The sequence below is a fragment of the Taurulus bubalis genome, assembly GCF_910589615.1.
Source record: "Taurulus bubalis genome assembly, chromosome: 3".
NCBI lineage: Eukaryota > Metazoa > Chordata > Actinopteri > Perciformes > Cottidae > Taurulus > Taurulus bubalis.
This window is the reverse complement of record NC_136591.1, coordinates 23,093,451-23,108,013: the sequence shown is the minus strand read 5'-3', so window position 1 is coordinate 23,108,013 and position 14,563 is coordinate 23,093,451. Positions and strand designations below refer to the sequence as shown.

Here is a 14,563-nt window from a genome sequence, read left to right as displayed (position 1 = left end):
ATATTTGTGCTATTATTGTTGATTAATTGATTTGGTAAGTAACATCAAATTAAACAATATCATTGTTTGATTGTTTAGCTCAATGCAAATGTGGCACAACCCCAGAACATCTGAAAGGAATATTGTGACATTTTGATAAGTTAAGCTTATTTGCTTTCTTGTCGAGAGTTAGAGGAGAAGATTGACGCCACTCTCATGTCTGTGCGTTAAACACGAAGCTACAGGAGACAGTTAGCTTAGCATAAACACTGGAAGCAGGGTGCATCAGTTAGCCTGGCTGTGAAGTTCAGAAACACACCTAGTTAAGAAGTCACTGTGCACACAACTTTGTTTTTTACAATTCTACTTCCAGTCTTTATGCTTAGCTACTTCTCTCTTAATTGATCTAAGACAAGTTTGTATATTTCCAAGTTGGTCATTCTAATCTGTAGCAAACTGTTAGTTATGTTGTGTTGCATGATACACATGGGAAGGTCTAGTAGACAGAAGAGACGACAGAGTCAGGAGAAACAGGTTTAAAATGATCATCTGAAGATGATGTCCAGGCTGGCGGGTGAAGGGTGCACAAGGTGAAATTGTGATGTCTTTCTGCTGCAAACACACTGCCAATTGTATGTTCCTGACCCAAAAGTGTTGGAAACAAACTGGCTCAGCATTTTATTAATTATTCTTTAGTCCCATTTGAGGGTCTTTTGGCCTAATAAGTACGTTCAGTTGAACCAAATGAGCATTTTAGTGATAGTTGTTTCAAGCATTCTGATATCGAACAAGCTAGAAATAAACTTTTTATTCACTTCACCTTTTTTGTGCCAAATTAGTTCCCACAGACCTGCACTTTCTACACGTCCAATTCCCTGAGTGTGTAATGCTCTGCAGCTGCCACAACAGAGTGTTGCATTACACGTACCAACTGTTGTGTTGCCTCCCTGAAGTCCAAAGAAGTTCAAAAAAATTGCAAAAAGTATCAATACATTTGAGTCAGCCTCCAGGAATTTTATATATATCCTTATTAGACAATAGAGACACAGAACTAGTAACTTCTAATTTTACAAAAAATCAAATGCCATTCAAAGACACAGATAAGAAGGAAAGGTAAAAGAGAGATTTGTGATTTTGTGTTAAATTGCATTGCTTTTTGATTCTCACTATGCATTTGAAGTGATATCCTGTTTCTTGGTATGATAATGGCCTACAGCTGCTTGCCTCAGGCAACTGCCTTCTTATCACCTTGGTACTTCGCACTACATGGCAGAAGTATTGTGAAAGTCACGTTCAGATCTCATTGAAGACCCTTTCCTGAAATCACACTCAACTTATGCGAGAACAGAAAGATTTGCTTCACAACAGATTAAGCCTTTTCATAGCTACCGGAACAGAAAACTGGATGCAGTTTCTTCTTGTTTCAACAGCTCTGAATGGATGGAGTCAGGAATTAAAAATTGGACCTTTAGTCCCTCTGTGGATCGAACCTCTGAACCTGAGGAAGAGTCAGTATTGACCAAGTGACAGTAAATCTTTGGGCGAAATATCAATAAAGGTCACGGTCCATAATGGCCAGCTACTTTATCTGACAATAACCTTTGGTTTTGGCTTCTTCTCAAACTTTTTCACTTTCTTACCACTGTCAACTCCCTCTGACTGTGAGCCAATTACATCAAAGCAACAGAACGGCTCAATATCAAAAGGGAGCCCTGCGAGTCGGACAAACCATCCCGTCAGTGTAAGTTACTCTCAAACTTTATTGTGTGGGTGTGTAACCCAGTAAAAGACTTCCATCAGTTCTGCTCAAAAAGTCTGACTGCCAAAAATATCAAATAATGAAACTAAATGCCACTGAAGTAAAACAACGACATATGTCATTTAAAAAAATCAATTCCTTGTCAAACTTGACCACTGTAGCATTTTTTAAAATAAAATCCACGAATCCCGCGGATCTATAAAGGCCAGTGAGGTCTTTCAGATAGCACCGGAATAATAGATCAGCAGTGTACGTCATTTCAGGAAAAGACCCCAAAAGGCCATGTGTCACTTTTAGGTGACAGTATCTTCTAGCATTGGTAGAAGTTATGACAAAAGCGAAAGAGGAAGTCATATGATGTTGCCAACAAAACATCAAACCAACAGTCGAATGTGTCTTTTTTTTCACATGACCATGATCCTTTCTTATCTTTACCATGTATCGATCATTGTGACCATGAAGATGACGGTCCTCTAACCTTGGTGATGCAGTCTTTCCCGAAACCTAATTAAACCTAAAAAAAGCGTCACATAATACAATTTTGGAAGGAACAGACACATAACATTGTCCTGATGATGAGATCAGCTTTTTTGGACAAATCACACATTTCGTTGTAAATTGTATACCTCCGTAAACCCTCCTTGGTACCACAAAGTATTCTATCAAATGGCGTTAAGAACCGCAAAGAATGTGTAGTATTATCCAAGTGTCTTGTATCCATTAGTGGGCTCATGGAAACTACATTCACTAAACTATCGACAAACAAAGCATTGTTGCATTGCATCTTTTTCGTTCGGACCTTATGCTTTCAATTTTGGTTTGAGCCGCTCTGCTTAAACGTCAATCATTGAAAACTTTTCCAGGCACCACAGAGAGCCTGGGCAGGTGAGTTCTATTGCGTGAACTACTCCTTTTTAACCCCCACTTCAGAGGGCAATGATACGTGAAACACTATTTTGGAGGGGCTAGCAGGTAAGCTTGCTAATGGGCCTTTTGGATTCCTGCTCTTATGTAGCTTTTTGGTCTTTTGAAGGTCACCTGAAAGGATTATTTAGGGCATAAACCCCTGTCTCTTGTCAGACTACAGCACGTACACATTATTTACTCCACTGTCACAGAGTCAACACCCAACATATTTGGGTCTCTCCACTGTCTGCCATCTATGGTCATTACTGATAACTTTGCAGTGTTAAACGACCCGTTCGTCCATTAGTCATCCGTTCATCCATACTTCGTGGGTATCTATCCATCATCGATCCATCCTTTCTTGTTATCGTCCGCTCCTCCCTTGCCTCCCCAACTCATCTCCCCCAGCCTTCCCTCCGTCCATTCATCCAAATCTCGATCCCTCCATCCCAGTATCGATCCGCATGCAGACATTCATCCATCCTTTATGAAAATATCTATCCAACCATCCATTCTTCCCTCCCTGCCTCCCTCCTTACTCCCTTAGCTCCTTATCCCAGTCGAGGGGCTTCTAAAGCAAGACTTAACACGCTCCACCACCTCCGCTGTCCCTGCATGTGAACACACAGGCACTCCCTTCAGGAGGCAGATGCAAAGACACACATACATTTTTTTTACAGCTCCCTGAGCAACTCTAATGGGCCGAGAGAGAGAGAGAGAGAGAGAAAGAGAGAGAAAGAGAGAGAGAGAGAGAATCAAATCTTAGAGAAATAATTGAGAGACGCAGAGAGAAAGGGAAACAATGATACAGAGCGACAATAATATGGCGTCAAGAAGAATACGAAACCAAAACAGAGAAAATAGCTTTGTCCCGAAGAGAAATTCACAAGTTTCTAACCATGCTTTTGTAACTTTACACAATATGAAAAAGCTGTATAGCTTCTTGGTGATTTTTTAAAATTCATATTGATGATGCTTCTGATAAATTTCCTTTTCGTTTTAATCTCATGTGTGAGGACCTTGTGTTTATTTCTTTTTCTTTTTTTTCTTATTCTGAGAATCTTTTGTGTTTCAGATCACAATTGTGTTTTATTTTTAAATTTGGATGTTTTATTTCACAGCTTAAACAATCTTTCTGCATCAAAGGTTTCTCCTACTTTTGAAAATGGCTCTGTGTTCAGTTCTGGATGAAGTGGCCCCTATTAGTACTAGATCAGCTCCTTGCAAGATAACCTTCTATATTGGTACTGCAGTGTTTCTGTTGTCACTAAAAATGAGAATGACCTGCCCACCTTAAAAGATCCGTCCGCCTTCAATAAGCCTGGGCCGAAGTTATGGCTAATGTTTATGTCTTGAATAGTGCACTTCTCTTTTCACCTGCCTTAGCAAGACTTCCCACAAATTGCCAAAACGCTGCTGCCAAGTCTTTGACTGAGTCCTCTAAAAGGTCTTGTGTGACCACCATTTTGGTTTCTTTACACTGGCCTCTCATTAAATTTAGAATCCAGTACAAGATTCTTGCGATCACATTTCGAGCCTGGCGACTGCCTACATTAGAGAGCTACTCCATTGGCAGCGGCTCTCTGAGGTCCTCTGATCAGGGTTTGTTGGTTGGTCCTCGCTCCAGGCGAAAGACAAAAGGAGGCTGAGCTTTTGAGGTCTCCCATTGGGCTTAAGATCTCTGGACACCATGGCCACTTTTATAAGGAAGCTCGAGACCCATTTGTTTGGACTGTGTCTTTTATGTTTCCAGTTTTTTTGCTTTGTCTTTTACTTGCTAGTTTGTGTTTTGTTGTGAAGTACTTTGTGACGTCTGCTTTTGAAAGATGCTGTATGAATAAATATAGTACTATGATTATAGACTGCATCAGAAGATGTTTCATCGCAGGCAAGTTTACCGCCGATGGGAGGGCGCTTAGATCGTAAGTAGAAATACAGTTTTAGCACTGCTCCCACCTCAAAGCTGGGAACTAAAATATTTAGTGTTGATCACCTTTCTGTGCTGAGCAACTTGCCCCCAAAATCCATGACGCCATTAACGGAATATCAGTGTCATCCTGAAAATATGGTTGTTTCCCCCCCTCCACATAGCTCATCTGACACCAGTCACATCTCCATCTCATAATCATGTGTAATGAAGCTCAAGGCATCGCTTTGCAGTCGCTGGCCATTATAATTCAAGCACGCCTTTGATGTAATAAGATCAAAACGACTGCGCAGGCGGAATATCAGGACTCACGGCAACAACAACAATAGCATCAACAGGATGTGCGTTCTCAGAGAACAATGGGGAGAGTGTTTCACCTTGAGGCGGAGCAACAAGCACCACTGCAGTTTGGTGTGTTATTAAAATAAAACAGAGAGAAAAGTGTCTGTCCCTCCGCGTCAAGCTTTCCCTCCGCCGCCTGCCTGACTGTGTGTAAATATTGAGGCAGCAGCATTCGGCCAAACACCATCAGCTCATCCATCAGTGGTGGTCACGCACAAGGTCAGCTTCCAGCACCGTCGATACACATCTTGGCAGCTCAGCAGACGCGCGGCCAGCGGTATCGCTCGCTCAGATCCAGTACACGGCCTTTGTTGCATGTTGTCGCCTCACTTTTCCTCTCTCGCTCTCTTCAAAGATGTGCTCGGAGTTGGGAGTGCGATGCGGGGAGATTAAAAACGGGCCACCGAGTTGCTGTGGAGAAAACAAGCGATTGGATGTCGCTGGCTACGTCGGCCTTTCTTTGTCAGCGCCCTCCACGGTGGCAGTTTGAGGCGCAGCAGGTTTTTCGGGGGTGTGAAGTGAAGATCACTTTGAAAATACTCACCAATGACATTATTTTTTTCAAGAATGCTTTGAAGAATATGTGTCTTGTGCCATTTTATTGTATGGCTTTTCTCACGCTACTACAGGAAGACACCGATGTGTTTGCTTAAGGAAAAAAAAGCCATTGATACATTGATCTACCTTTTGATACATATCCTCTTTGTTTCTTGCATCAAAGATGAAATAACCGCCATTGCGGCAAAGAATAAACTTCCTTCAATTGAAATAACGAATCAAAGAACAATATCAAGACCCTGAAACTGAAGCAGCGGCAAAAAATTCGGCCTTGATTAGTAAAAATAGCCTTTTCCCACAGAGACATGTCAAACGTCTTCAATAAAAAAGAAGGCTTATACCTATTTTAACAATCTGAAGCTTAACTGAATTCAGTGTCAGATTCTGGGTCAATTCTGGGTGTTTTCAGCAACTAAGGCTCCATCTTTTGATCATAACAATAAAGCAATAAATACAGCAATAAAGGAAGAGTTTTCAATTTGCCACAGCACTGATTTAGCCCTCAAACTGCCTTCCTCTCCTCAGCATAGTTCGCTGAGGCTCATGGTTATTGTTGCATTAAGATCCATCCGCAATAGCAAACTGAGGGGGAAAAAACATGCTTTTCCAGAAAAGAAGTTGAAGGTAAAGTCCCACATCAAATGCAGTTCAACCAAAACATTATTTCAATCGCACTATTTACTAATAATTCACATTGTTTGTGTTTACAGAGGCACTAGAGTGGTCTATACAACGGATGTGATTCCACATCCGTGTCGGTATTACTGAGACTGTAGAACAAATAATCCAGCTATGTAAAGGTTAAATTTAAAGCCTCCGCTGAGCTGCGGAAGAATATAGATTGAGTCAGCTTTCCCTTACTCAAAGAAACAAATATTTCACGTTTTACAGATTCCTCTCTTTCACAGTTTTGCAGACTGTTTTATGATGACAGCGGGAGCTGATACAGTATCATGGTTTTGCCCGCTCTCTGTGAGCCACCAAATGTTTTTACACGACACGCTACAATCTCAACTAGGAGAAGAACGCATGAAGAACAACAAAAAACATCTAGTGTGGAAAATTGCAGTTTATGAGAAAGCTTTGCAGAGAGGGAAAAAACAAAACAGAAAGATGGACAGGTTACAGATACACATTTAGCCTAGTACATGGACAGAAAACCCAGGAACATGTTTGAGCTGTAAGAAAATCTCTGCATGAGAAAAACCCATTGAATTCCAGATGCTAATGGAGCGAAAGCTAGTGTAGCTGAGACACAAGGAGGGTCTGCAACTCTCAACAGCCCAAGCGACTCATTGACTTAAATATGAAACCAGAAGCTGAGTGTGGGGCTCAAATCCCTAGACAAGTATACGCACATCCGTTACTCTATCCACACCATCAGAGATCAATCAGGGAAGAGAGAGTCTCTGTCACCTCCAGATGTGTTGAGAAAGACCTTGTCATCAGCAGCGGCAGCACTCTACTATAACCGTCCAAGCTGGGAGGCTCCACCCGCCTCCCGCTTGGCCCTTGGACAAATTCCAGCGTAAAATACTCCTTACTGAACCATTTTACACCGCATGAATTGGTTTTAATATATTGACTGAATTTGAAGAATGATGTGCTGTTTGCTGACAGCTTGTTTGTCAGCGCCCTCCACGGTGGCACGGTGGCTTTGATTTTCTTTTCTTTTTTCAGTACAGCAAATAGTGTGTAACATTTACAGCCAAACAGCACAGACCGGTTAAGGTTTCACCCCCTCATACATCACAACATTACACAACATTACAGACATTAACAAAGTGAAAAATGTTCATCTTTGACAGCATCAGTTAAATTAGAAGAAAACATCTGGGATGGGCATGTGGTTAGTATCAAATCATCTTAACTATGTTATATGTAGTCCTGAGTGGAACGTAGAAGTCAACTACTGCAGAGAAACTTGTCTGCATGTGCAGACATTTTTAATCATGGCGAGTTTCCAGACTCTGCCCTCAAGATGACTGTTCACCATGACAGCCGACCAGCCTGATTATACACGCCGTGTGCACTGCGAGTGAAGTAGGGCCTGCTTTACTACTTCCACGTTTTAGTACAGGCATTATTCTTGGTGCGTTACACATAGAACTGTCTAATCATTCAGCATTTGAGGATAAGACATTTTTAAAGAAAGTTAATTAGCGAAGAACTGGAGCAAAAGATGTAGATCGATGCTGAGACCTGAGAAAGGAAGAAGTAGCCTACTTTCATTCGGTGTCGGTGTACCAGAGGAAGCAGAGGTTTCCGACAGAGTAATTAAAAAATATCTGTGGGCTCGAACAGAGCTGATCCATTTGTCTGATCGATGACGTCACAGGACCGCAGTGCAATTCCCCAAAATAAACTGAGCATCTCTTAGAGAGGTTAACTGTCAATAACACCGTCTTTGTTTTTGGGAGAGTCAAGCCCTTGCAGGTTTAATTCCCGCAGCAGAAATATTACTTCTGAACTACTGCAAAAAAAAAAGGGAAGCAATTTGACTGCAGTTTCCTGGTCTAGGCTGACACGATGGACTAGCAAAGCTTGTTAAGGCTATTAAGAATCTGGTGTTAGGGAGTTGTTTCAACTGCACGACTTCAAAAGATACAATCGGACACATCCATATGGGACTATAGGAAAATAGTAGCCGTGTAAGAAGCAGGACAGGGTACAGCCAGCGTGTCATTATTGCAAAAGGAACACAGACAGGTTGATGCAGGACCCCACTTGCTGCACATTATCCCTTCCTCAGTGCCCGCCGCCTCTGAACCACATTACCTGCATTCACCAGCAGTTTCTCATATAAGCCAGCAATTTTCTAAACCCCATATTTTATTGACAGCTGAAAGCCAGCATAGCACAATCATCTTTTATCACAGAGAGCAACCTGAACAATAGGAATGCAGCTTGGACTGATCCAGGTTCGAGGCCTCGGACTTGATTTGGCACAATGGAATCACCTCAACAGGACCAGTGGGAGGGTGGGGGAGCTATTTTTGTGCACAGACTCTATTGAAACACGTCAAATGGATTTCCATTCAAGTGTCAGTGGCCAAGGTATGATGGCTGCATTCCTCCAAGCAGGGAGAGAGAGAGAGAGAGAGAGAGAGAGAGAGAGAGAGAGAGAGAGAGAGAGAGAGGCCGATAAAGAAATGAAAAAGGTAAGAAAGACATACACAGAGATGGTGGGCATATATAACAAGACAGAGACCTGACGGGAAGAGAGACTGACAAATTAGAGATGGAGTAAAAGAAAACGCGACAGGAAATCTATAGACTGTGGGGTTGCGTGTGGCCCTTGTTGAAAGCGGAGTTGCACATAAAGGATAGTGAGGCCTTTTTATCTCACTGAGTTGTGGCGATGAGGAAGGGGGTCTGAAGATTGTGTTTGTTGCTGGAGTGCAGGAGCTGCGTTCCCTTTCAAATCAAAGCACTCTCAAAGCGGATTTGCTCCAAAACGGTGCACACACCCCGGCACATTGAGAAATAACCGTGACCGATTATCATAACATTATATAGGAGCCGGAAAAGAATTAGACGGAGTTGGCAGACTTTTATTATTTTCAATTTAAAGCGATGGTTTATTCCAATTTGCAAACCAGATCAACCAAAATTAACTAAATTCACCAGTAAGATGTTTCATTTCATGTTGAGGAAAATTGCATATATTTGCATATATCAATCAAAATATCTTTTAACTGTTCAACTTGTCAAGAATGATTTATCCATGTTTTGTCCCCTCCCCCCCACTAAAATGCAACTCAAATGAATAATGACTTCTTGGTTTGAATGACTGCACACAACTGTGTCGCAATCAGGTGGCACATGCAGAGACACCGTTTCTGCATTCATGTCACAGCTTCCAAGTGGTAAATTATTCATTATGTCCCTCAATGGTGGAAATGTCACAGGAATGTACTCCCACAGACCGACAAACACCTTGTCTCTGATGGCTTACCTCCAACCGTGTCACAGGACATACATGAAAGCTGTGTCTCGTACGTTTATTACAATGAATGTCGCAGAGCTATAATTCTACTCCATTCACTGTATTCAATGAACTTAAACACCAACAACATAACGAACGCTCCATCAACATAAACACCCACCGACCGTCTGCCCGCGCTCCACTGAACCGGCCAATGGGGGGAGGCCATCGGTTGCCGTCATTGGCTGATTTAGTAATCATCTCTGTGACAGCAGTTGGTGGGTGTGTGGACTGATATAGCAACAAGGACCACAATCATCGCCACAGAAAGTGAGTCACCAGTGGCATACGTGTATCTGTGTGTGTGTGTGTGTGTGTGTGTGTGTGTGTGTGTGTGTGTGTGTGTGTGTGTGTGTGTGTGTGTGTGTGTGTGTGTGTCTGTGTGAGTGAATGTGTGTTGGTAAAAACACCATCTGATCTGCTCTGATCTGTTTGATCTCTTTTATTTTGTACCAACTTTCTAATCTTCATCTTCTCCTCTGCTCACAGCACAATGAGACAGAGTGGGTTTCATCTTTGGCAAAAAAAAAATAATAATATTACTGTTGCAACTAATTTCCATATCTTTTTTTTCTCAAGATGGGGATATGTAGGGAAATAAGGAAATTTGGAGAAACATCCTTATTCACTCGGTAGTCACGAGTTACTGTGGAACAGAATGTAGCACTCCTGTGTCAATAGGATGAATATAGTATTTTGTTGGTTTAATTGTGTGGGACTATTTCTTGGCCGGGTTCGGTAATTGATTGGATTTTCCGCTGGCAACCTCACAGTGACAACAAGATTCAAGAAACTTTGTACTTATTTTTAAGCGTTTTTACAATTTTTGTACCTATAATGTCTTAATCATTGGGCCAAAAAAAATGTGTTTCACCTAGACTTACATTGAGGATCAGAGGATAATCAACTTCCCAGTACGACCACTTGAATAGCATTATTTTCATCATCAATTCCTAAAAGTTGTAAAATGCACTAGTAGCTAAATCCAGAGTATTTTTGTGATACTCTTCATGTGATTGAGTCCGAGAACGAGGCTGACCAAGGGCTGGGAGGCGGAGTTAAAGTAAACGCCAGTGCACTTGTTTTTCAGGCCGATGGATGTTGAATATTGCCACGAGATCCAGGTATTTTCACCCAAACTTCATACTCCAAAGTCGAGCGTTTTTAGCTTCATGCACAACTAAGCGACTTTGAGTGAGGCCCCGCCTCCGATGCTGTATCCAGTTATCTTTATACATCCATGGGCTTAATTAGTGAGACATGCAGATTTCGGTACTTTTAGACAGTGAGGCTAGCTGTTTCCCTCTTGATTCAAGTCTTAATGCTAAACTACGATATCCAGCTACTTCAGATTTAGTGCAACATACAGATTAGAGAGCGGTTTCGCTCTTCTCTTCTCCTCTCAGCGAGAAAGTAAATAGCATATCTTTTGGATTTCTCAAACATCTTTACCCATTTGACCAACATATCCTTCCTTAAGTATACAGATCTTTAAGTCAACGTTTGTAACATCAATGGAAACTTTTATTCCTTAAAAGCAGTTCTTTCAAAAAAACAATCTCAACAAATCATTTATCAATCTGGAAAGATTTGGATTAGTAGGATTTTCACTGCAAGCAGCAGACTTGTAGATTTAACAAAAGCTACACATCAAGCAGTGTGAAGACCAAATCACATGATCACAGTGCTTGAGCCAATCATCCAATCAACGTTTCCCAGTGAGCCTGAGATGCCTCACTTTAGGATCGGCCTTTCAAATGTCTTTGAAACAATTAGTTCAATTTATGAATTGAATGACAACAAAAGAAAAACCTGTGACAATCATAATCAACTAACTTTGTTTGTCTCTTCTGTGACAGTAAACTGAAAATCTTTTGAGTAATGCAATTAAAAGATGCCAGCTCGGGATTCAGAAACCTGCGATAAGCATTTGTAAGCATTATGTGACATTTTATAGATTAAATTCATAATTGAGATACGTATTTGGCAGATGAATCAATAATGAAATGAATCGTTCAAATCACGAAATGAAGAGAAACCAATAGCTGGAAAAGCAGAAAACAATCATTTAAAAATCAGTCAGCACTAATGTGGTCCATTAAACTTTGTGGTTTTGACACCCCGAATATACATGTGTATATATATATATATATACACCTATATAACCTTAAAGGTTATATTACATTTGACACGCGGTGACGTCTGCAGTGAAACAGACACACCTCCAACCCTGGATGGCTGATCCTGGCAAAGCTACGGTGACATCACATATCTCAACCAATTAACCTGGCTAATGAGGCAGGAGGGGTGGGCAGTTAAGTGTAAAGAATAAGACGTCAGTTCCACTACATAAGACACACTGACCAGCATTGTTTTCTGCTCTGCGAGGTCAACTATTAAGTGGAACCTTACACGGCAAAAACAATTACCTTCGCCGTGAAACAAGCAGAGAACAAGGCCGTCTTTTAATTTGTGGTCAATTAGGTTTCCTTTAACAAAGAAATGGGCAGCAATGACACTATATCTTTATCAATACATTCTTACAGTGGGAGGAATTTGTTTTAGTTTTTTCTTTGTGAAGTCATGGAATTCACCATCAGGGGGGCTTCTGTCTGTATAAAAGAGCCAACTGTGCACGGCCGAACTGTAACATACTGTAATGTTAGACCTCCGACTCAGCTGGCGGTGGCATCAGCTGGCTAAGCTATTACAACAGTTAACAGAGCAAAACATGTTGTTGACTATGGCATGGCATTAGTTCCACCACATTAGACTCAATGACTATCGCTGTGACAGCCTCTCATTCACATTGCATCACACACACACACACACACACACACACACACACACACACACACACACACACACACACACACACACACTCATAAAACCCTCCCCTCTTTTGTCACCTATACGGAAACACGCAGCATCCCCATTTACAGCACAATGGCGTGTTTCATGTATGTGCAGCATGAGCCAATCTCATTGTTCTGTTGTTCCGAAAAAAATAATAAAAAAAATAAATAAAATGAAAATGTGCATAGCAAGGGGCCATTTCAAAACACGGTGGACTTTACACAAGCACAACACTTGCTCAACGCGGTGATACAAATTAATATCTGTTAGTAAATTAAGTGTTTTTTGTGTGTTTTTTTTAGATGTACTGAATGCGAGCACACGCATGCAGACACACGCAGGCATGACGTCTGTAACAGTGTCCTATTCAACATGACAAAAGGTCTTCAGTTACTGTATACATAACTCCTTGAGCAGAGAATGCTACGACGCTAGCACTCCTGCTCATGTTTATACATCAGTGCGCGTATGAACAACGTCCCATTCTGTACCCCAGTGTGTCTTCAGTTTCTATACACATTTCTGAATCATCTATTACTGCTGTATAAATATATTTACATTACATTTTTATGACATCAATCAAAACACGGAAAACAATTACGTGCTAAATGTCTGTGTTTCAGGTGAAAGATGACTCAGCGTCTCATTGTTAAGGGGCCCACAACTGCTGCACTGTGGTGGCAAGCACTGTCACCTCACAGCAAGAGGGGCCCGCCTTCGATCCCCGATCCCGGGGTTGGCCGGTCCTTCTGTGTGGAGTTTGCATGTATTCCCCATGGCAGCCCACACTCCAAAGACATGCAGCTCAGGTTCATTGGAGACTCTAAAATTGCCCGTAGGTGCGATAAACTGGCGACCTGGTGACCTCTGCCTTCACCCAATGTCAGGTGGGATTGTCTCAAACGCCCCCCTGCGACCCTGAATAGGAGGAGCGGTTTGGATAATGGAATGGAACGGGCCCACAACTATATTGTATGGTTTCTTGCTCGCCGCTTTAAATCAGCGTTGTTACTGGACGCAACTTTTTTTTCTTCTCAATGAAAGCATTCCACTGTACCCAGCAACAGCATCTGGGCAAAAGTTAGTGACTAGCATGGTGAACATGGCCAATAGGAGGACACATTCTTACATTAAGTTTCTTTTCCCTTTTTCTGTGATGGATTTTCTTTCCATATGATGTAACGCTGAAGACAACGTTTTTGGGGATGAAAGTCCTGCTAATAAAATCCATCGCGCTTCAGCTGGACATTTCTTGACCTGACACAAAAATCAACCTGCCGTCCGCTGCTTCATATCATTGCGAAGTCTCGGTTTATTATAGGATATTACACATCCTCTCTCACACACACACACACACACACACACACACACACACACACACACACACACACACACACACACACACACAGACAGACCCTTCTCTCCCTCCCTACAGTTTCCGTTGAGACCGATGGTGAACGGAGAGTCAGGCAAAGAGAGACACAGAAGTTGCTCCCATGAGTTTATAATCAGCTCTATTTCTCCCTCCCCCATCCATACATCCCCCACATAAATCACATGTACCTGCCCCATACATCTATCCATCTGCCATCCAGCCAGGCAGCCATCCCTCCTTTACCTCCTTTCAATTTATCACTCAAAGCCTCCATCCATCAATGCTCTATATGGACTCTTAGTACCGAGCTCCCACCAACAGCCACTCATCCGTTCCATCCACCATTTGTCAGTCTGTCCCTGAAACCAGATCCCAGCTTGTATCATGACCTTTTACACACCTATTAACTTCGGAAACGTGGCCTTTCAGTCATCCATCTTTTTTCCATCCACCCATTCATCCATCCATGCACCCATACCCTGCTCTATGTCCTCTCACAGAGTTAAAGACGTACGTGTTTTCTTGTCTTTGGCTGAACTGAACAACAACCTTACTTTCTTCTGATTGATCTGCCCATTCGCCTTTTGGATCAATGATAAACATTAACACTTACCAGCTGCATGCCACAGATGAAGGCCAAGGTACACCTGCCGCTACAGCACCCCATGGCGTCCTCCTCCCTCTCACCAGTGATCCACGTGGAGAAGAAGCTCAGGGTAAAACTCCAAAATCCTCCAGCTGGACCTACGAAATCCCCCCAAAACCCCCCCCCGGAGGACCGTCTGGCTGGCTGGCAGCCCAGGTGGAGGCTCTGGCTGCTCGGCCTGTGTGAGCAGAGTGCAGCCCCGGTACACTCACTAGCTCAGGGGAATA

The 14,563-nt window shown here is 42.2% G+C and overlaps 1 protein-coding gene across 2 annotated transcripts in view; it reads right to left on the bottom strand.

The window, feature by feature from the left end:
• Positions 1-14,357, bottom strand: part of nkain2 (sodium/potassium transporting ATPase interacting 2) — a gene marked incomplete at both ends in the record, with an annotated part of 66,481 nt that extends 52,124 nt beyond the window's left edge. For both annotated transcript variants that reach the window (XM_079215973.1, XM_079215974.1), the window contains one exon: positions 14,304-14,357. In XM_079215973.1, the coding sequence (XP_079072099.1) occupies positions 14,304-14,357 (54 nt within the window). The remainder of the gene's footprint in view (positions 1-14,303) is intronic.
• Positions 14,358-14,563: the final 206 nt, after the last annotated feature.